Raw genomic sequence first — 21,346 nt, 5'->3', positions numbered from 1 at the left:
GAATGGGACGTTTATTAGAATAAATGCGCCAGTGATAGGTGTAAATCAATTAACAGAAATAATAACCAGTGCGGCGCAAAAGTATAATATGTTTTATAAAGATACAGTATCTGTTTTTAAACAATGTTGGTTTGATGATGATTGTTTTAAAGTACGTAAACATTTATACAGTTTGTTAAATATCTTTAGAAATACTAATTCCGTTACGATGAAACTATACTATTTGAAAATCAGGAACGAATATAAAACTTTGTGTAATGATAAAAAAAAGAAGTATACAGAGAATATTATTAATGAATTTAGTAAAGTTAAAGATACGAGCGAGTTCTGGAGTATGGTACGTCACTTTAAAGAAAAGAAGTACATTTTTGACAAAAATATATCTGCTGTAGAGTGGATTAATTATTTTAAAAAGCTTTTAAATCCACCGCTGAATGCCACCCGAATTGCCTACGCGGAACCCTATATTGTCAATGACTTCTTAGATGGCCCTTTTGAGATGACGGATTTATTATTAGTTTTAAATAGAGCGAAAAATAACAAAGCACCGGGGACAGATAGGATATCATATGAATTTTGGAAAAGTAGCCCTAAGAGTTTTTTAGAAAAATTATTAGAATGTTTTAACGAAATATATCGTACGGGCAAAATACCTGAATGTTTTAAAAATTCTATTTTGTTCCCAATTCATAAAAGAGGGCCAACTGATGAGGTGTCAAATTATAGAGGGATTTCTTTTTCTAATACTGTAGGCAAATTGTTTACTGGTCTCATTTTGGACAGAATCACATTATGGGTTAACGAACAAAATCTTTTGGGAGAATTTCAGGCGGGTTTCCGTAAATCCTACTCAACGGTTGACAACCTTTATAACCTGATGAGCATCATTAAAATCAATCTAAGTGTGAAAAAGCAGAAGGTCTTTGCTTTTTTCATTGACTTGGCTGCTGCATTTGATCGGGTTGACCGATATGCTCTGTATTTCAAGTTGTTTAACTTAGGACTGTCCACAAGGATGATAAGGGTTTTAAAAAATATGCATGAGAGTAGCTCGGCTCAGGTTTGGTGCCAGAATAACTTATCAGAACCTTTCGAGACATTGATGGGGCTGAAACAAGGATGTTTGTTGAGTCCATTATTGTTTTCCTTGTTTATTAACGACATTTATGACAACCTTGAGGGTGGAATTAAAATTCAGGGCAGCACAATTAAAGTTTTGGGATATGCAGATGACTTGGTGTTACTGGCCTCGAGTAGGTATTCTCTTCATAAAATGATATACTCCCTATCTGATTACTGCGATTTATGGAACTTGGTTGTTAATTTAAAAAAATCCAAAATTATAGTGTTCAGAAATGGGGGTAGGATAGCTAGAAGAGAAAAGTGGTACTATAAAAATGAAGCAATCGAAGTCCTTAATACCTACAAATATTTGGGTGTCACGCTGTCATCGAAACTGTCTTTAGAACAGCATTTTAAAGAGAAAGTGGAGTGCGCGAAATTTGCTTTGAATACTTTTAATAAATTAATAGCGCATAAAAAAATACCTTTTGGGTCTAAGTTGAGTGTTTTCAAGGCAATTTCGCGTGCAATCTTGTGTTATAGCGCACAGGTGTGGGGTTTCCGTGTATATGACCATGTAGAGATTCTTCTAAGATTTTTTGTAAAGAAGTGTTTCGGATTACCCAGACATACTCCTGACTTTAACATTTATTTGGAAACAAATCTGAATTTAATATTTCTGCATACTTTCAAATTACATTTGAATTACGTAAAAAAATGTCTCAAATTACCACATTCTAGATATCCTTATATGCTAACCAGAGAAATTATAAAAAAGAAAATATTCTGGTACAAAGAGTGGCAGGTATTGTGTACTAAATGTAATGTTGCAATAGAAGATCTTCTGAATGGCGATGTATCCACCTCAGATATTATAGGAAAATTAAGAGCAATAACAGCTGAAGAGTTTAAGGTAAAAGCATTGAACAGCAGCAGATATACTTTATTCAAACAGCTACAGCCAGGCAATAAATTTGTTTACGGCAATCTGCCGGCTAACCATATTGGTTGGCTAATAAAAGTGCGGGGTGAGCTGCTGTATTTGAATAAGTATATGTTTAATCAGCCGGTAGCATTATGCTCTTTATGTAACAAAAATGAGGTTGAAGATGTCTTTCATTTTGTAGCTTCCTGCCCAATTTTATCTGAATTTAGAATAAAATATTTAAATAAGACAACATTAGACCATGCCGAATTTATTTCATATTTGAATGGAAAAGATTGGGCTGGTCTTATAAATTATTGTATTCATGCGTGGAAGTACAGGTTCTTTTTAGTTTCAGAGTTTAATTATTAAGATAATTATTTTGTTTATATTTTATTAGATTTGTTTATTTTACTTTGCTTTGGTTATTCAGTAGGTTTTTTATTTTTCTTTCTATTTCATTATCATACTTCCATTACAATTATGTTTTTTGTTTTTTTATATTTACTAAAATAATATACAACAACCCCTCAGACGGTCATTGACCATGAGTAAGTCTTGTTGGATACTAAATAAACTTTTAAATTGGCAATCATATGTAACCAAAATTACAATAAAGACTGTTATTATTATTATTATTATATATTATTATTAACTCCCACAGTAAACAACAGATTGTTCGTATGAAATTTTGAGCTCTTACACACTCTGTTTTACTGAGTAGTATGCTATAGTTTTCTTGAGTACAGATCCTTTAGTTGAGAAGATATTGAGAGTTGAAATTTTTTTGGGTCATGGTTTTGCTGTGAAATGCGGCCCTTATAACTCCCACAGTAAACAACAGATTATTCGTATGAAATTTTGTGCTCTTACACACTCTGTTTTACTGAGTAGTATGCTATAGTTTTCTTGAGTACGGATTGATTAGTTGAGAAGATATTGAGAGTTGAAATTTTTTTGGGTCATGGTTTTGCTGTGAAATGCGGCCCTTATAACTCCTACAGTAAACAACAGATTATTCGTATGAAATTTTGTGCTCTTACACACTCTGTTTTACTGAGTAGTATGCTACAGTTTTCTTGAGTACAGATCCATTAGTTGAGAAGATATTGACAGTTGAAATTTTTTTGGGTCATGGTTTCGCTGTGAAATGGGGCCCTTATAACTCCAACAGTAAACAACAGATTATTCGAATGAAATTTTGTGCTCTTACACAATCTGTTTTACTGAGTAGTATGCTATAGTTTTCTTGAGCACAGATCCATTAGTTGAGGAGATATTGTGAGTTGAAATTTTTTTTGGTCATGGTTCTGCTGTGAAATGCGGCCCTTATAACTCCCACAGTAAACAACAGATTATTCGTATGAAATTTTGAGCTCTTACACACTCTGTTTTACTGAGTAGTATGCTATAGTTTTCTTGAGTACAGATCCATTAGTTGAGAAGATATTGAGGGTTGAAATTTTTTAGGGTCATGGTTTCGCAGTGAAATGGGGCCCTTATAACTCCTAAAGTAAACAACAGATTATTCGTATGAAATTTTGTGCTCTTACACACTCGGTTTTACTGAGTAGTATGCTATAGTTTTCTTGAGTACAGATCCATTAGTTGAGAAGATATTGAGAGTTGAATTTTTTTTGGGTCATGTTTTCGCTGTGAAATGGGGCCCTTATAACTCCTACAGTAAACAACAGATTATTCGTATGAAATTTTGTGCTCTTACACACTCTGTTTTACTGAGTAGTATGCTATAGTTTTCTTGAGTACGGATCCATTAGTTGAGAAGATATTGAGAGCTGAAATTTTTTTGAGTCATGGTTTCGCTGTGAAATGAAGCCCTCATATCTCCCACAGTAAACAACAGATTATTCGAATGAAACTTTGTGCTCTTACACACTCTGTTTTGCTGAGTAGTATGCTATAGTTTTCTTGAGCAAAGATCCATTAGTTGAGAAGATATTGTGAGTTGAAATTTTTTTGGGTCATGGTTCTGCTGTGAAATGCGGCCCTTATAACTCCCACAGTAAACAACAGATTATTCGTATGAAATTTTGAGCTCTTACACACTCTGTTTTACTGAGTAGTATGCTATAGTTTTCTTGAGTACAGATCCTTTAGTTGAGAAGATATTGAGAGTTGAAATTTTTTTGGGTCATGGTTTCGCTGTGAAATGGGGCCCTTATAACTCCTACAGTAAACAACAGATTATTCGTATGAAATTTTGTGCTCTTACACACTCGGTTTTACTGAGAAGTATACTATAGTTTTGTTGAGTACAGATCCATTAGTTGAGAAGATATTGAGGGTTGAAATTTTTTTGGGTCATGGTTTCGCAGTGAAATGGGGCCCTTATAACTCCTAAATTAAACAACAGATTATTTGTATGAAATTTTGTGCTCTTACACCCTCTGTTTTACTGAGTAGTATGCTATAGTTTTCTTGAGTACAGATCCATTAGTTGAGAAGATATTGAGGGTTGAAATTTTTTTGGGTCATGGTTTCGCAGTGAAATGGGGCCCTTATAACTCCTAAAGTAAACAACAGATTATTCGTATGAAATTTTGTGCTCTTACACACTCTGTTTTACTGAGTAGTATGCTATAGTTTTCTTGAGTACAGATCCATTAGTTGAGAAGATATTGAGAGTTGAAATTTTCTTGGGTCATGGTTTCGCTGTGAAATGGGGCCCTTATAACTCCTACAGTAAACAACAGATTATTCGTATGAAATTTTGTGCTCTTACACACTCAGTTTTACTGAGTAGTATGCTATAGTTTTCTTGAGTACAGATCCATTAGTTGAGAAGATATTGAGAGTTGAAATTTTTTTGGGTCATGGTTTCGCTGTGAAATGGGGCCCTTATAACTCCTACAGTAAACAACAGATTATTCGTATGAAATTTTGTGCTCTTACACACTCGGTTTTACTGAGAAGTATACTATAGTTTTGTTGTGTACAGATCCATTAGTTGAGAAGATATTAAGAGTTGAAATTTTTTTGGGTCATGGTTTTACTGTGAAAAGCGGCCCTTATAACTCCAACAGTAAACAACACATTATTCGAATGAAATTTTGTACTCATACACACTCTGTTTTACTGAGTAGTATGCTATAGTGTTCTAGAGCACAGATCCATTAGTTGAGAAGATATTAAGAGTTGAAATTTTTTTGGGTCATGGTTTTGCTGTGAAATGCGGCCCTTATAACTCCCACAGTAAACAACAGATTATTCGTATGAAATTTTGTGCTCTTACACACTCTGTTTTACTGAGTAGTATGCTATAGTTTTCTTGAGTACGGATCCATTAGTTGAGAAGATATTGAGAGCTGAAATTTTTTTGAGTCATGGTTTCTCTGTGAAATGAAGCCCTTATATCTCCCACAGTAAACAACAGATTATTCGAATGAAACTTTGTGCTCTTACACACTCTGTTTTGCTGAGTAGTATGCTATAGTTTTCTTGAGCAAAGATCCATTAGTTGAGAAGATATTGTGAGTTGAAATTTTTTTGGGTCATGGTTCTGCTGTGAAATGCGGCCCTTATAACTCCCACAGTAAACAACAGATTATTCGTATGAAATTTTGAGCTCTTACACACTCTGTTTTACTGAGTAGTATGCTATAGTTTTCTTGAGTACAGATCCTTTAGTTGAGAAGATATTGAGAGTTGAAATTTTTTTGGGTCATGGTTTCGCTGTGAAATGGGGCCCTTATAACTCCTACAGTAAACAACAGATTATTCGTATGAAATTTTGTGCTCTTACACACTCGGTTTTACTGAGAAGTATACTATAGTTTTGTTGAGTACAGATCCATTAGTTGAGAAGATATTAAGAGTTGAAATTTTTTTGGGTCATGGTTTTACTGTGAAAAGCGGCCCTTATATCTCCCACAGTAAACAACAGATTATTCGAATGAAATTTTGTGCTCTTACACACTCTGTTTTACTGAGTAGTATGCTATAGTTTTCTTGAGTACAGATCCATTCGTTGAGAAGATATTGTGAGTTGAAATTTTTTTGGGTCATGGTTCTGCTGTGAAATGCGGCCCTTATAACTCCCACAGTAAACAACAGATTATTCGTATGAAATTTTGAGCTCTTACACACTCTTTTTTACTGAGTAGTATGCTATAGTTTTCTTGAGTACAGATCCATTAGTTGAGAAGATATTGAGGGTTGAAATTTTTTTGGGTCATGGTTTCGCAGTGAAATGGGGCCCTTATAACTCCTAAATTAAACAACAGATTATTCGTATGAAATTTTGTGCTCTTACACCCTCTGTTTTACTGAGTAGTATGCTATAGTTTTCTTGAGTACAGATCCATTAGTTGAGAAGATATTGAGGGTTGAAATTTTTTTGGGTCATGGTTTCGCAGTGAAATGGGGCCCTTATAACTCCTAAAGTAAACAACAGATTATTCGTATGAAATTTTGTGCTCTTACACACTCTGTTTTACTGAGTAGTATGCTATAGTTTTCTTGAGTACAGATCCATTAGTTGAGAAGATATTGAGAGTTGAAATTTTCTTGGGTCATGGTTTCGCTGTGAAATGGGGCCCTTATAACTCCTACAGTAAACAACAGATTATTCGTATGAAATTTTGTGCTCTTACACACTCAGTTTTACTGAGTAGTATGCTATAGTTTTCTTGAGTACAGATCCATTAGTTGAGAAGATATTGAGAGTTGAAATTTTTTTGGGTCATGGTTTCGCTGTGAAATGGGGCCCTTATAACTCCTACAGTAAACAACAGATTATTCGTATGAAATTTTGTGCTCTTACACACTCGGTTTTACTGAGAAGTATACTATAGTTTTGTTGTGTACAGATCCATTAGTTGAGAAGATATTAAGAGTTGAAATTTTTTTGGGTCATGGTTTTACTGTGAAAAGCGGCCCTTATAACTCCAACAGTAAACAACACATTATTCGAATGAAATTTTGTACTCATACACACTCTGTTTTACTGAGTAGTATGCTATAGTGTTCTAGAGCACAGATCCATTAGTTGAGAAGATATTAAGAGTTGAAATTTTTTTGGGTCATGGTTTTGCTGTGAAATGCGGCCCTTATAACTCCCACAGTAAACAACAGATTATTCGTATGAAATTTTGTGCTCTTACACACTCTGTTTTACTGAGTAGTATGCTATAGTTTTCTTGAGTACGGATTGATTAGTTGAGAAGATATTGAGTGTTGAAATTTTTTTGGGTCATGGTTTTGCTGTGAAATGCGGCCCTTATAACTCCCACAGTAAACAACAGATTATTCGTATGAAATTTTGTGCTCTTACACACTCTGTTTTACTGAGTAGTATGCTACAGTTTTCTTGAGTACAGATCCATTAGTTGAGAAGATATTGACAGTTGAAATTTTTTAGGGTCATGGTTTCGCTGTGAAATGGGGCCCTTATAACTCCAACAGTAAACAACAGATTATTCGAATGAAATTTTGTGCTCTTACACAATCTGTTTTACTGAGTAGTATGCTATAGTTTTCTTGAGCACAGATCCATTAGTTGAGGAGATATTGTGAGTTGAAATTTTTTTGGGTCATGGTTCTGCTGTGAAATGCGGCCCTTATAACTCCCACAGTAAACAACAGATTATTCGTATGAAATTTTGTGCTCTTACACACTCTGTTTTACTGAGTAGTATGCTATAGTTTTCTTGAGTACAGATCCATTAGTTGAGAAGATATTGAGAGTTGAAATTTTCTTGGGTCATGGTTTCGCTGTGAAATGGGGCCCTTATAACTCCTACAGTAAACAACAGATTATTCGTATGAAATTTTGTGCTCTTACACACTCAGTTTTACTGAGTAGTATGCTATAGTTTTCTTGAGTACAGATCCATTAGTTGAGAAGATATTGAGAGTTGAAATTTTTTTGGGTCATGGTTTCGCTGTGAAATGGGGCCCTTATAACTCCTACAGTAAACAACAGATTATTCGTATGAAATTTTGTGCTCTTACACACTCGGTTTTACTGAGAAGTATACTATAGTTTTGTTGAGTACAGATCCATTAGTTGAGAAGATATTAAGAGTTGAAATTTTTTTGGGTCATGGCTTTACTGTGAAAAGCGGCCCTTATAACTCCAACAGTAAACAACACATTATTCGAATGAAATTTTGTACTCTTACACACTCTGTTTTACTGAGTAGTATGCTATTGTGTTCTAGAGCACAGATCCATTAGTTGAGAAGATATTAAGAGTTGAAATTTTTTTGAGTCATGGTTTTGCTGTGAAATGCGGCCCTTATAACTCCCACAGTAAACAACAGATTATTCGTATGAAATTTTGTGCTCTTACACACTCTGTTTTACTGAGTAGTATGCTATAGTTTTCTTGAGTACGGATTGATTAGTTGAGAAGATATTGAGAGTTGAAATTTTTTTGGGTCATGGTTTCGCTGTGAAATGGGGCCCTTATAACTCCCACAGTAAACAACAGATTATTCGTATGAAATTTTGAGCTCTTACACACTCTGTTTTACTGAGTAGTATGCTATAGTGTTCTAGAGCACAGATCCATTAGTTGAGAAGATATTAAGAGTTGAAATTTTTTTGGGTCATGGTTTTGCTGTGAAATGCGGCCCTTATAACTCCCACAGTAAACAACAGATTATTCGTATGAAATTTTGTGCTCTTACACACTCTGTTTTACTGAATAGTATGCTATAGTTTTCTTGAGTACGGATTGATTAGTTGAGAAGATATTGAGAGTTGAAATTTTTTTGGGTCATGGTTTTGCTGTGAAATGCGGCCCTTATAACTCCCACAGTAAACAACAGATTATTCGTATGAAATTTTGTGCTCTTACACACTCTGTTTTACTGAGTAGTATGCTATAGTTTTCTTGAGTACAGATCCATTAGTTGAGAAGATATTGACAGTTGAAATTTTTTTGGGTCATGGTTTTGGTGTGAAACGCGGCCCTTATAACTCCCACAGTAAACAACAGATTATTCGTATGAAATTTTGTGCTCTTACACACTCTGCTTTACTGAGTAGTATGCTATAGTTTTCTTGAGTACAGATCCATTAGTAGAGAAGATATTGAGAGTTGAAATTTTTTTTGGTCATGGTTTCGCAGTGAAATGGGGCCCTTATAACTCCTAAAGTAAACAACCGATTATTCGTATGAAATTTTGTGCTCTTACACACTCTGTTTTACTGAGTAGTATGCTATAGTTTTCTTGAGTACAGATCCATTAGTTGAGAAGATATTGAGAGTTGATATTTTTTTGGGTCATGGTTTCGCTGTGAAATGGGGCCCTTATAACTCCCACAGTAAACAACAGATTATTCGTATGAAATTGTGTGCTCTTATACACTGTTTTACTGAGGAGTATGCTATAGTTTTCTGGAGTACAGATCCATTAGTTGAGAAGATATTGAGAGTTGAAATTTTTTTGGGTCATGGTTTTGCTGTGAAATGCGGCCCTTATAACTCCCACAGTAAACAACAGATTATTCGTATGAAATTGTGTGCTCTTACACACTCGGTTTTACTGAGTAGTATGCTATAGTTTTCTTGAGTACAGATCCATTAGTTGAGAAGATATTAAGAGTTGAAATTTTTTTGGGTCATGGTTTTGCTGTGAAATGCGGCCCTTATAACTCCCACACTAAACAACAGATTAATCGTATGAAATTTTGTGCTCTTACACACTCTGTTTTACTGAGTAGTATGCTATAGTTTTCTTGAGTACAGATCCATTAGTTGAGAAGATATTGACAGTTGAAATTTTTTTGGGTTTGGTTTGAAATGCGGCCCTTATAACTCCCACAGTAAACAACGGATTATTCGTAAGAAATTTTGTGCTCTTACACACTCGGTTTTACTGAGTAGTATGCTATAGTTTTCTTGAGTACAGATCCATTAATTGAGAAGATATTGAGAGTTGAAATTTTTTTGGGTCATGGTTTCGCAGTGAAACGCGGCCCTTATAACTCCCACAGTAAACAAAAGATTATTCGCATGAAATTTTGTGCTCTTACACACTCTGTTTTACTGAATTGTATGCTATAGTTTTCTTGAGTACAGATCCATCAGTTGAGAAGATATTGACAGTTGAAATTTTTTTTGGTCATGGTATTGCTGTGAAAAGCGGCCCTTATAACTCCCACAGTAAACAAAAGATTATTCGTATGAAATTTTGTGCTCTTACACACTCTGTTTTACTGAGTAGTATGCTATAGTTTTCTGGAGTACAGATCCATTAGTTGAAAAGATATTGAGAGTTGAAATTTTTTTGGGTCATGGTTTTGCTGTGAAATGCGGCCCTTATAACTCCCACAGTAAACAACAGATTATTCGTATGAAATTGTGTGCTCTTACACACTGTTTTACTGAGTAGTATGCTATAGTTTTCTTGAGTACAGATCCATTAGTAGAGAAGATATTGAGAGTTGAAATTTTTTTTGGTCATGGTTTCGCAGTGAAATGGGGCCCTTATAACTCCTAAAGTAAACAACCGATTATTCGTATGAAATTTTGTGCTCTTACACACTCTGTTTTACTGAGTAGTATGCTATAGTTTTCTTGAGTACAGATCCATTAGTTGAGAAGATATTGAGAGTTGATATTTTTTTGGGTCATGGTTTCGCTGTGAAATGGGGCCCTTATAACTCCCACAGTAAACAACAGATTATTCGTATGAAATTGTGTGCTCTTATACACTGTTTTACTGAGGAGTATGCTATAGTTTTCTGGAGTACAGATCCATTAGTTGAGAAGATATTGAGAGTTGAAATTTTTTTGGGTCATGGTTTTGCTGTGAAATGCGGCCCTTATAACTCCCACAGTAAACAACAGATTATTCGTATGAAATTGTGTGCTCTTACACACTCGGTTTTACTGAGTAGTATGCTATAGTTTTCTTGAGTACAGATCCATTAGTTGAGAAGATATTAAGAGTTGAAATTTTTTTGGGTCATGGTTTTGCTGTGAAATGCGGCCCTTATAACTCCCACAGTAAACAAAAGATTATTCGCATGAAATTTTGTGCTCTTACACACTCTGTTTTACTGAATTGTATGCTATAGTTTTCTTGAGTACAGATCCATCAGTTGAGAAGATATTGACAGTTGAAATTTTTTTTGGTCATGGTATTGCTGTGAAAAGCGGCCCTTATAACTCCCACAGTAAACAAAAGATTATTCGTATGAAATTTTGTGCTCTTACACACTCTGTTTTACTGAGTAGTATGCTATAGTTTTCTGGAGTACAGATCCATTAGTTGAAAAGATATTGAGAGTTGAAATTTTTTTGGGTCATGGTTTTGCTGTGAAATGCGGCCCTTATAACTCCCACAGTAAACAACAGATTATTCGTATGAAATTGTGTGCTCTTACACACTGTTTTACTGAGTAGTATGCTATAGTTTTCTGGAGTACAGATCCCTTAGATGAGAAGATATTGAGAGTTGAAATTTTTTTTTGCCATGGTTTTGCTGTGAAATGCGGCCTTTATAACTAACACAGTAAACAACAGATTATTCGTATGAAATTTTGTGCTCTTACACACTCTGTTTTACTGAGTAGTATGCTATAGTTTTCTGGAGTACAGATCCATTAGTTGAAAAGATATTGAGAGTTGAAATTTTTTTGGGTCATGGTTTTGCTGTGAAATGCGGCCCTTATAACTCCCACAGTAAACAAAAGATTATTCGTATGAAATTTTGTGCTCCTACACACTCTGTTTTACTGAGTAGTATGCTATAGTTTTCTTGAGTACAGATCCATTAGTTGAGAAGATATTAAGAGTTGAAATTTTTTTGGGTCATGGTTTTGCTGTGAAATGCGGCCCTTATAACTCCCACAGTAAACAACAGATTATTCGTATGAAATTTTGTGCTCTTACACACTCTGTTTTACTGATTAGTATGCTATAGTTTTCTTGAGTACAGATCCATTACTTGAGAAGATATTGACAGTTGAAATTTTTTTGGGTCATGGTTTTGCTGTTAAATGCGGCCCTTATAACTTCACAGTAAACAACCGATTATTCGTTTGATATTTTGTGCTCTTACACACTCTGTTTTACTGAGTAGTTTGCTATAGTTTTCTTAATTACAGATCCATTAGTTGAGAAGATAAATTGACAAGTGATTGACATGTATATTCCTGAAACGACCTAAAAAATTCAAAATACCTAAATCATTGTTCCAGTTAGGTTTTTAACAACAAAATTAGTAACCATCGGTTATTAAATTATCCTACCTAAATAATGTAATATTTTTAAACATTACGCTTTTTCATGCACTTATTGACGATCAAACCTTATCCAACTATCCTACCGATGAATTTTAATTTCGTACAACAAAGTGTGTAAGACCACAAAATTTCATGCGAATAATCTATTGTTTCTGTGGGAATTATAAGGGCCCCAATTCACAGCAAAACCATGACCCAAAAAAAATTCAACTCATAATATCTTCTCAAATAATGAATCTGTACTCACATAACTATAGCATACTACTCAGTAAAATAGAGTGTGTAAGAGCACAAAATTTCATACGAATAATATATTGTTTTTCTGTGGGAATTATACGGGCCCATTTTCACAGCAAAACCATGACCCAAAAAAATTTCAACTCCCAATATCTTCTCAAATAATGAATCTGTACTCACAAAACTATAGCATACTACTCAGTAAAATAGAGTGTGTAAGAGCACAAAATTTCATACGAATAATCGGTTGTTTACTATGGGAATTATAAGGGCTCAATTTCACAGCAAAACCATGACCCAAAAAAATTTCAACTCTCAATATCTTCTCAAATAATGAATCTGTACTCTCAAAACTATAGCATACTACTCAGCAAAATAGAGTGTGTAAGAGCACAAAATTTCATACGAATAATCTGTTGTTTACTGTGGGAATTATAAGGGCCCAATTTCACAGCAAAATCTTGACCCAAAAAAATTTCAACTCTTATTATCTTCTCAACTAATGGATCTGTACTCAAGAAAACTAAAGTATATTTCTCAGTAAAACAGAGTGTGTAAGAGTACAAAATTTCATACGAATAATATATTGTTTTTCTGTGGGAATTATACGCGCCCATTTTCACAGCAAAACCATGACCCAAAAAAATTTCAACTCCCAATATCTTCTCAAATAATGAATCTGTACTCACAAAACTATAGCATACTACTCAGTAAAATAGAGTGTGTAAGAGCACAAAATTTCATACGAATAATCGGTTGTTTACTGTGGGAATTATAGGGGCTCAATTTCACAGCAAAACCATGACCCAAAAAAATTTCAACTCTCAATATCTTCTCAAATAATGAATCTGTACTCTCAAAACTATAGCATACTACTCAGTAAAATAGAGTGTGTAAGAGCACAAAATTTCATACGAATAATTTGTTGTTTACTGTGGGAGTTATAAGGGCCTCATTTCACAGCAAAACCATGACCCAAAAAAATTTCAACTCTCAATATCTTCTCAACTAATGGATCTGTATCCAAGAAAACTACAGCATATAACTTAACTCAGTAAAGTGTAGTATATAAGTCAACAAAATTTCATGCCAATAATGTGTTGTTAGCTGCGGGAGGTAGTTGTAGGTTAAGGAACATCAATTATTAAAGCTGCAAAAAAGCTCCCAGTCGCTCGAGTTACCCTACTGTACAATGTGAAAGGTAAATCTACAGTCAGCAGACGATTGGAGCCATGTACAATACTCTCTTCTGCCGAAGAGGATTTTTTTTAGTTTTGTGGATCACGTCCGTAGCCAGAGCTGGGTTTCCCATCACTAAAAGTCATCTACTGATGAGTTTGTGGCAGCTTATTAAAAAGCTAGATATACCGATCCCTTTCAATAATAACCTACCAGGTAAATCTTGGTAGAAAGCATTCCGGAACCGTCATCCTATTATTGCAAGAAGGATAAGCGAACTGTTTCTTGATCCAAAGTAACCAATACTAGTTTTAACGTTTTGTATAATGAAGTTTCTCGATAATTGAATGACGCAGATGCCCTAGAAGGTTTGAACGAAATTAAAACTCTCCTGTAGGGTAGTTGTATAAGGGTTGATCGTCAATAACTGCATGAAAAAGCGTAATGTTGAAAAATATTACATTATTTAGGTAGGCCAATTTAAAAACCGATTGTTATTAATTATGAACAAGACTTTTTGTTTGTTAAAAATCTAAGTGGAATAGTGATTTAGGTATTTTGAGTTTTTTAGGTCGTTTCAGGAATATACTTGTCAATCACTGGTCCCACCCCATGTCAAACACTGGTACCACCGATTATTTGGTATGTCAATAACCGTGCTATTGAAATACTTTTAAAAAGTAATAATTTTTGGTTGACATAAAAATCGAATTTACTGAATACATAATACAATCTAATGGAGCGGCTCAATTGTACCAACCATCATCTGGAGCCAAAATAACGGAAGATATTCTAAACGAAACTCGAATTTTTCCTTAAGCTCCTTTCACCCTATTTGTTTTGTGTGAGTGCTTTTTTAAACTCATTTTTCGAAAAAAGTAAGCATACGCTTAAAAAAACCCTTTAGTCTGTTGTTTATTTTAAATTTCTCTGTCATAAACCTATTTATTTCAAACATTATTCTGAACAATATTATTATTTAACAGTTCTGAGATCTGAGTATATCTATACCGATTTAAATCTTTGAAATCTTTAGATCTTTTAAAACGATTCCTCTTTTTTTTGTGATGGTGCGGATTTCAGCATCGTCAAATTCGATGATAGGTGGGGGTAGAATGGTGCTGATGGTTATGGTTTATAGCTTCGTTGAACTCGATGATTACCCGGTCAGATTTGGAGGTGTTTGGATCTGGCGCAATTTAGGTGCGCCAGAACCGCCATTTTCCCTCTACTGGAAGCCATTTTTAAATAAAATTTTCTTAAATATTGGTGGGGAGAAAAATAAGTTCTTTTATTAACGACGCTGCGGGAGATATGTTAATAGATATCGTAAGAGAAATCTCAAAAGGCCGTGGAGAAGGGAGAGGCAGTATTCCGAGTTTCCGAAAGTCTTGGTGAGTGTTCACACTAGATTATTCACTCAGTAGAGTTGGCTGAATTATTTCCACTTATAACTGAATCTTCATCAACTATTGGATGAACCAGAATAAGATATTCAGTTTAGAATGTGAATTTAAACAATGAATTTTATCAAAGGATCAAAGACTCAGACTCGTCATTATCTTTGCTTCCTGAGATAGTGTCAAATTACACAACTCATCCACTATTCTAGAGTGTGTATCTATCTAGAAATTTATTTTTATTTTATTAATCTGTACTTCTATTTAGGTAAGGGCAATGCTCAACATCCCAACTTTACACGAGAAAGGAAATAGAAAAATCTTATGTGAACATCTACATGACTTTCTTATAAAGCAATAATTTATAAATCTAATTAGTGAACTTTATTGAATATTAGTAATCTAAGAAACAGATTTATTTACCTGACAGAACTTATACTTCAAGTAACTAAATGTGTGGCTACTTCGCATCTTTTAAGTTATACCAAAACTCCTCTAAAAACAATGTTACGGGAAAGAAATGTTTCAAATAAAGCGACTGCTTTTGCAAGCAGCGAGCACGCTAATGGAAATTGTGGCACAAATGAACCACTGATGAGACTGCACATCCAAATACAGCTTATAGAAAAAGACGACTTTTCAAGATCTACCCCAAACAAACCAGATTTTAAAACATACAAGTTAAAACCAATGTTACTAACTACAATTTTTAATCATAAGTCTGCAACCTTTTAAATATTTGAATATGATGTGGAGAACTCCACACCATTTCAGTGAACGCTAACCAAACTCTTACGATTTTACTATATCCACATTATAAAAGATGGCGAGGCCAATGTTGCCTTAGTGATCAGTGAGGACTGGATGATGAGAAAAGTAAGTGGAATAAAGGATTGTGATGATGCGCGAGAAGGAAATAAAATTTGCGATGACGCGTTCGGATAAGATCATGATGCAAAAGAGTGCTACACTACTAAAGATTAGAGGTCATCAAAGAACTAATACCGAGAAAATTAAATGAAAAAGATGTAATCCATTAAATCAAATATCAATAAACAGTGGCAAGCCTAAAGATCAACGTGCGATTGGACGGCAAGCAAACAAAGCGACCAATTAAAGCTGAACTTTGTGTACTTTTTTTTTTGTGCAGTCGTTGGTACGTACAATATGGCGAATTTATTTGTGCCGGAATAGCCTCAATTAGACCGGACTCAATACGGCACTGTCTATTTACAAGATCACTTAAACACCAATTTACAATCAGAACTCTGTGGCAGTTTTTAATCTCTCTAAATAAGTGTGTCCAATTACTCAAGGTCCCCAGCTTAAGAACGCGTCATTTAAATAGTTATCAGTCAAAAATGTCTTATCAATGATGGTCCAGAAATTCGCCTTAACTGAAACAGTGGCGGATCTAGAAGGTCCGTTTAAGAGGGGAGCGAATTACGGACAGTAAGAGTAACTACGCACTAATATTATTGTCAGGATGCGCTGATACTGCCAATGATACTGAAGTGAAGCTGCGAGTCCTAAGATATTCTCTTCTAAGAGAGAACGCGGTACTGAACCGACAATGCGATAAAAAAAACCTTAGATGTAGACGTGCCTTAAACTATCAAGAAAACAAATCAATATTATTTTCGTAATAATATTGACAATAAGTTAGAACGTAACGTAGAAGGGATATTAACAAAGATCACTCTACAATCAGTTAACGAAATGTCTTTGTATTCAACAATTAACACTTGATTCTGCGTAAAATAACTCTACCTTCGTTGAGAGTCAGACGGTTAGCAAATTTTTTCAAAATGTCTGCTTGAGCGACAGCCGAGATGGTTCAAAGAAAATAAAAAAACTTTCTTCTTTCGGATGAAAAATATGTCTGCAATAAAAGAATTATTTTTACCGCTGAGTTTATCCGACATCAGTTTAGTGAAGAGAACTTGACTTCAACTTGGTTTCTACAGCACATATTTACTGATTTGGTGGCAGCAAGACTACGAGTCAAAATAAACTGGATCAACCTCTATTGATGGATGAAAACCCGAAACATGTCAGGAATATAAAAAAAACTTGCATGCCTCAAAAACCGCAATATTATGCAGAATTTTCAATAATCCACATTTTCAATAAGTTTATGCTGACATCTGAATGTTCCAATACAATTATTATAATTTTATCTAATGCCCTTAGTTTTATAATCGGAGATTTCTTTAGCAACACAAAGCTGAGAAGCGTATTGAAATTATATATCGTAAGCAAAGCAATGATTCCTTGGAATCGGCACAAGTAGCCATTATAGTTTCTTCGTTACAGTTTCGCAGCAAACATCCAAATTAAACGACATGCTGCTTGTGACGATAATTTTAAGCAGCGTACTCTCTATATATAGTGTAAGTGTTTGGGAGGGGCGAAGCTGAGAAGTTTCCACAAAAGTGTCGGTAAGATTATTTTAAACATCTTAATAATTTTGAAATCCAAGCTCATTTAGAAAAGAGCATTATTCAAACTTAATCAAATTAACTGCAATGAATTTGTTTTTAACAAGTTTGTGTCGATTCTCTAAATTGAGTTTACAACGAAAGTACACTAAGAGCCTCAAAAAGTGCTTTTTAGAAAAAGTTTCAGCGCCAATTGCCAGAAACACTGGGCCCAATCCGTTTCGTAGGACAATTGATTCTCGAATAAAGACAACGCGACAGTAAATGTGATGCAAGGCAATCCTAATCCAGATCTTATTTGAATCTAGTTTTAGATATTTTCGTTTTATAAAAACAGAGCTAACGCTATTAATTTAATTATAAGTATGATCTAATTACATTACTACGTACTTTCCACTTCTTGGTCCGAAAAGTAGTTAACTATTACAATTTTACAAAAAGTACTTTGGCACAAGCATGAAAAAAGAAATCTACAGTTCACTGAGGGAATCATTTTGCCGGATTCAAGGATTTGTTTAAACAGCTTAAGATTTTATTTTGCCAGTAATTTTTGGGTCTCTTTTTTCACATCTTGTACAGCCAACTTTTTTGTTTAAATCTTCCACTGTTTGAACTATAGTTCTCGGTTTGTTCAGAGCTGTCAAATCAGTACCATGGAATACCAATTCTTGTATTTCTAGAATATGGGGCGGAAGGTTTTCTTCTTTATCTTTCCAATGGTTGGCCCAACTGAGAATGTCTTCAGTTCGAGCTTGAGGAGTAAGCACATGAACTTATGTTTAGAATAAGACGACTTTAAAGCTACTGTTACTGAATGCTTTCGTACGAATAAAACAGTCATGCTCGTGTTAAGGGTCGAATTGCTAAAAGACTCCATAGAAAATGGCAACATGAGTAAACAGTAACTTGGACATCATAAGAGTAATTGCACACGGATGAAGTACAAAATATTCCCCAGAATCATTGCTTAAAATGAGAGAATCTAATTATTTCACGGTTGCCATGGATATAAATATATTTTTTTATAAACTAAACTGTTTATTTTTATTTCAAAGAGAAATTGAGTTTGTTTACAAAAGAAACTTGTGTTTCCTCAATTGTTTAACATAATTAACTTCACTATTTACTATCCCTTGCTCTAGTGATTATATTTGTTCTTTATATCAATACCTGTTTTTGTACATTTTCCCGCTCTACCTCAAAAATTTGAGAATTTCAGTAAGTTCAACATCTATTATTATTATCCCATGATTCCAGTGGACTTTGTAGCAAGATTTTGATGAAAACGAAGAAGAAAGAAAGTTTAGTGTATTTAATGGGAGAGGGCGAAATCATGACCTCCTCTAAAAAAAAACATCTCAGTTCAATGTACGCTTCTAACCCTGAATAATGCCATCAAATATTTGAATAGATCGCCAAAGTTTCAGACTTTTGCACAATGCCAAGTTGGCCGGAACTTAAGTTCTAACGAATTTTTACACAAACTTCTTTCGGTTGAAACGATTTATAACTTCACGTTTCTTTCAAAAAGTAGTATTGAATAGAACCTTACTATATTACAAGAAATAAGATATTTTCTAAGGACTGACCGTGTTCATTTCTTGCATGATGATGTGAGAGTCCAAGGATGGCATCGATGGTATGGTGCTTCGGCGGTGCTTTTACGACTCGTTGTTGCATGTGGTGTTGCAGAAGATGCATCGCGGCTCGTCCACCTTGACACCCGTTTTGTTCTTCTTCAGAATCACTGTCCATCACTTGTTTTTTTAATGTTTAATAACTCCTACAAAGTTTCTTTACTTTAGCGATATTTAATAAATTATTATAAATTAAAATATTATTATTCTTTACTATTGTTATTATTATTTTTAACTTAAGACTTATTTTGCTATCGCACCTCATGTGTTCCGAAGCAATAACTGGGGGTAGCTTTATAACTAAACCTCCCGGCCGAAATCTTTGCGCACCCTCACCATAGATTTTAAAATCCTCCTGCCGCCCCCACTTCTGTTCAGTTAAATAGAAATTGGGAGGGTCTGCGGATGACGTCAGCTATTGTGGAGGGCCAATCAGGATTCAGTAGTCGCCATAGCTCATCGACCTGAATGTAGGTATAACATTCGCCCCCGAACCAAACAGTGGTACTGTTGAGCGTTTAACGTTTTGTTAGAGCTGCGACCTTTCTTTCCCCTTCAGATGCTGCTTCAGGCCTCCTCAAATTCGCAGTCTAATAGTGCAAAGGATTAGAAAGAAATATTGTGTCTGAAAACGTGCACATTTTTCCTCCAAACATCACAATTATAATTTGCAAAATTTTTATGTTTGCGGCCAGTTCCTTAAGTTTAGGGAAGATTTATAATTTTTTCTAACTCAGAAATCTATTTGTAAAAATCACATATTTTGTCGCTACTGTTTCCGGAATAATCAGATATCAATTATTGTTCGAGAGTTCTTAAGCACAAGTTAATAATTCACTTCAGGAACTACATTTAGTTCTCCATCAAGCTACAAAACAAATAAAGATAAAAAGATCTGTTTTTTTTTTTTTTACAAATGTACAAACAACAGTGCCAACTGAATTAAGTATAATAAGAACAACGTTGAAAAGACTGATGTGTCATACTAATAATGGTAAACAAATTCTGCAACCTCAATAATGCAGTACACATCCAATAAATGCATGTGGTTGCAGCTTAAATATAATTCTAGTTATATTGTACTCAAATCCAATTGAAGCAAATACTTTATTATTCTAATCTGATTCTTAATCAAATTCTTCGTACGCTTAAATCGAATTCTACTTATACGTAAGTGTAACTTCAATTTGTCTATTATGCTAATTGTTGCACTTCCACTATTGCAATAGCTTTTATAACCTTACTTGACGTTTTTAATTCTTATATTTTACAAGTTTACGGTTGATCGCTTTTGTTTTGGTTATTTTCTGTTAAAAATCGAAAAATATTTTTTGACTTACTAGCTTATTACTTATAATAATTTGAAAATCTTACAGCTAACTGTCCCATGATGGATATTGTTGTCGACACAAGAGAACATTGTCCGGAGGCCGGCAGGGCACTGAATTGTGAAAAGTTTTAACTCCAAATTTCGAAAGGAAAAATTAATACAACTTGTATTTTTAAAAAAAAAAAAAAAAAAAAAAAAGCACTGAAATGTCAATTCCCAACCTTCCCAAAAAACTGCCCTAGAGCAAATTTTTCTAGAAAATGATTCAAATAAAAGCTATTACTCTAAATGTGCTCAAGTTTGGGAAAAATTATCATTTTTCGAAAAAATGACAAACAAAAATTATATTATTATTATCTTTTTATTTTTTTTTTTGGAACAGGCGCTGAACTAAGATATGCTTAGAGCGCCGTGGTTGCGGGCATACAAACACCACTTTCTAAAAATCTTTTGTTACTCAGGAACCTGAAAGTGATATTTCCGCTGAATACTCAAACAGAGCTATTGTGATGCTTCCTCCTACTAGTGATAAGAGAAAGTCAAGTATTAGTCCATTCATGAAATAATATTTTTAGTACCTTATCACTTAACGAACATGCAAATCAAGCTGATGTAATTCATTGATTTGGAAAATAGAAATACAAAAGACAAATATTTGGAATTTATTGCAAAGGTTTACTTAATTCAAGTTCTTTAGGATTAGCCATATCGAATCTAATAGCTTAGTTTTGATTGGTCGTATTTCACATCCATTCCATTAGTATTTGAGGCGATTGTAAGAGACTAGATACTGCAGAAGGGCCTATCAGGACAGCCTTTTGTAAATAATAATCCCCTGTGCTTTAATAAAAACAAGTATGTTTTAGACAATTACGTGTGTATGTGAGAGAAAAAATGTACGTTGACTCCAAATC

General features: G+C 34.3%; 1 protein-coding gene across 1 annotated transcript in view; it reads right to left on the bottom strand.

Annotated features, from left to right (window-relative positions):
* Positions 1-19,396, bottom strand: part of LOC141459138 (retina and anterior neural fold homeobox protein 2-like) — a 64,720-nt gene extending 45,324 nt beyond the window's left edge. Inside the window, exon 1 of the mRNA XM_074137785.1 lies at positions 19,055-19,396. Within this exon, the coding sequence (XP_073993886.1) occupies positions 19,055-19,220 (166 nt within the window). The 5' untranslated portion in view covers positions 19,221-19,396. The remainder of the gene's footprint in view (positions 1-19,054) is intronic.
* Between the last annotated feature and the right edge of the window lie 1,950 nt (positions 19,397-21,346).

Source organism: Rhodnius prolixus, unplaced genomic scaffold (assembly GCF_049639745.1).
Source record: "Rhodnius prolixus isolate KJV_2025 unplaced genomic scaffold, Rpr scaffold_11, whole genome shotgun sequence".
Lineage (NCBI taxonomy): Eukaryota > Metazoa > Arthropoda > Insecta > Hemiptera > Reduviidae > Rhodnius > Rhodnius prolixus.
This window is presented reverse-complemented; position numbering and strand designations above follow the sequence as displayed.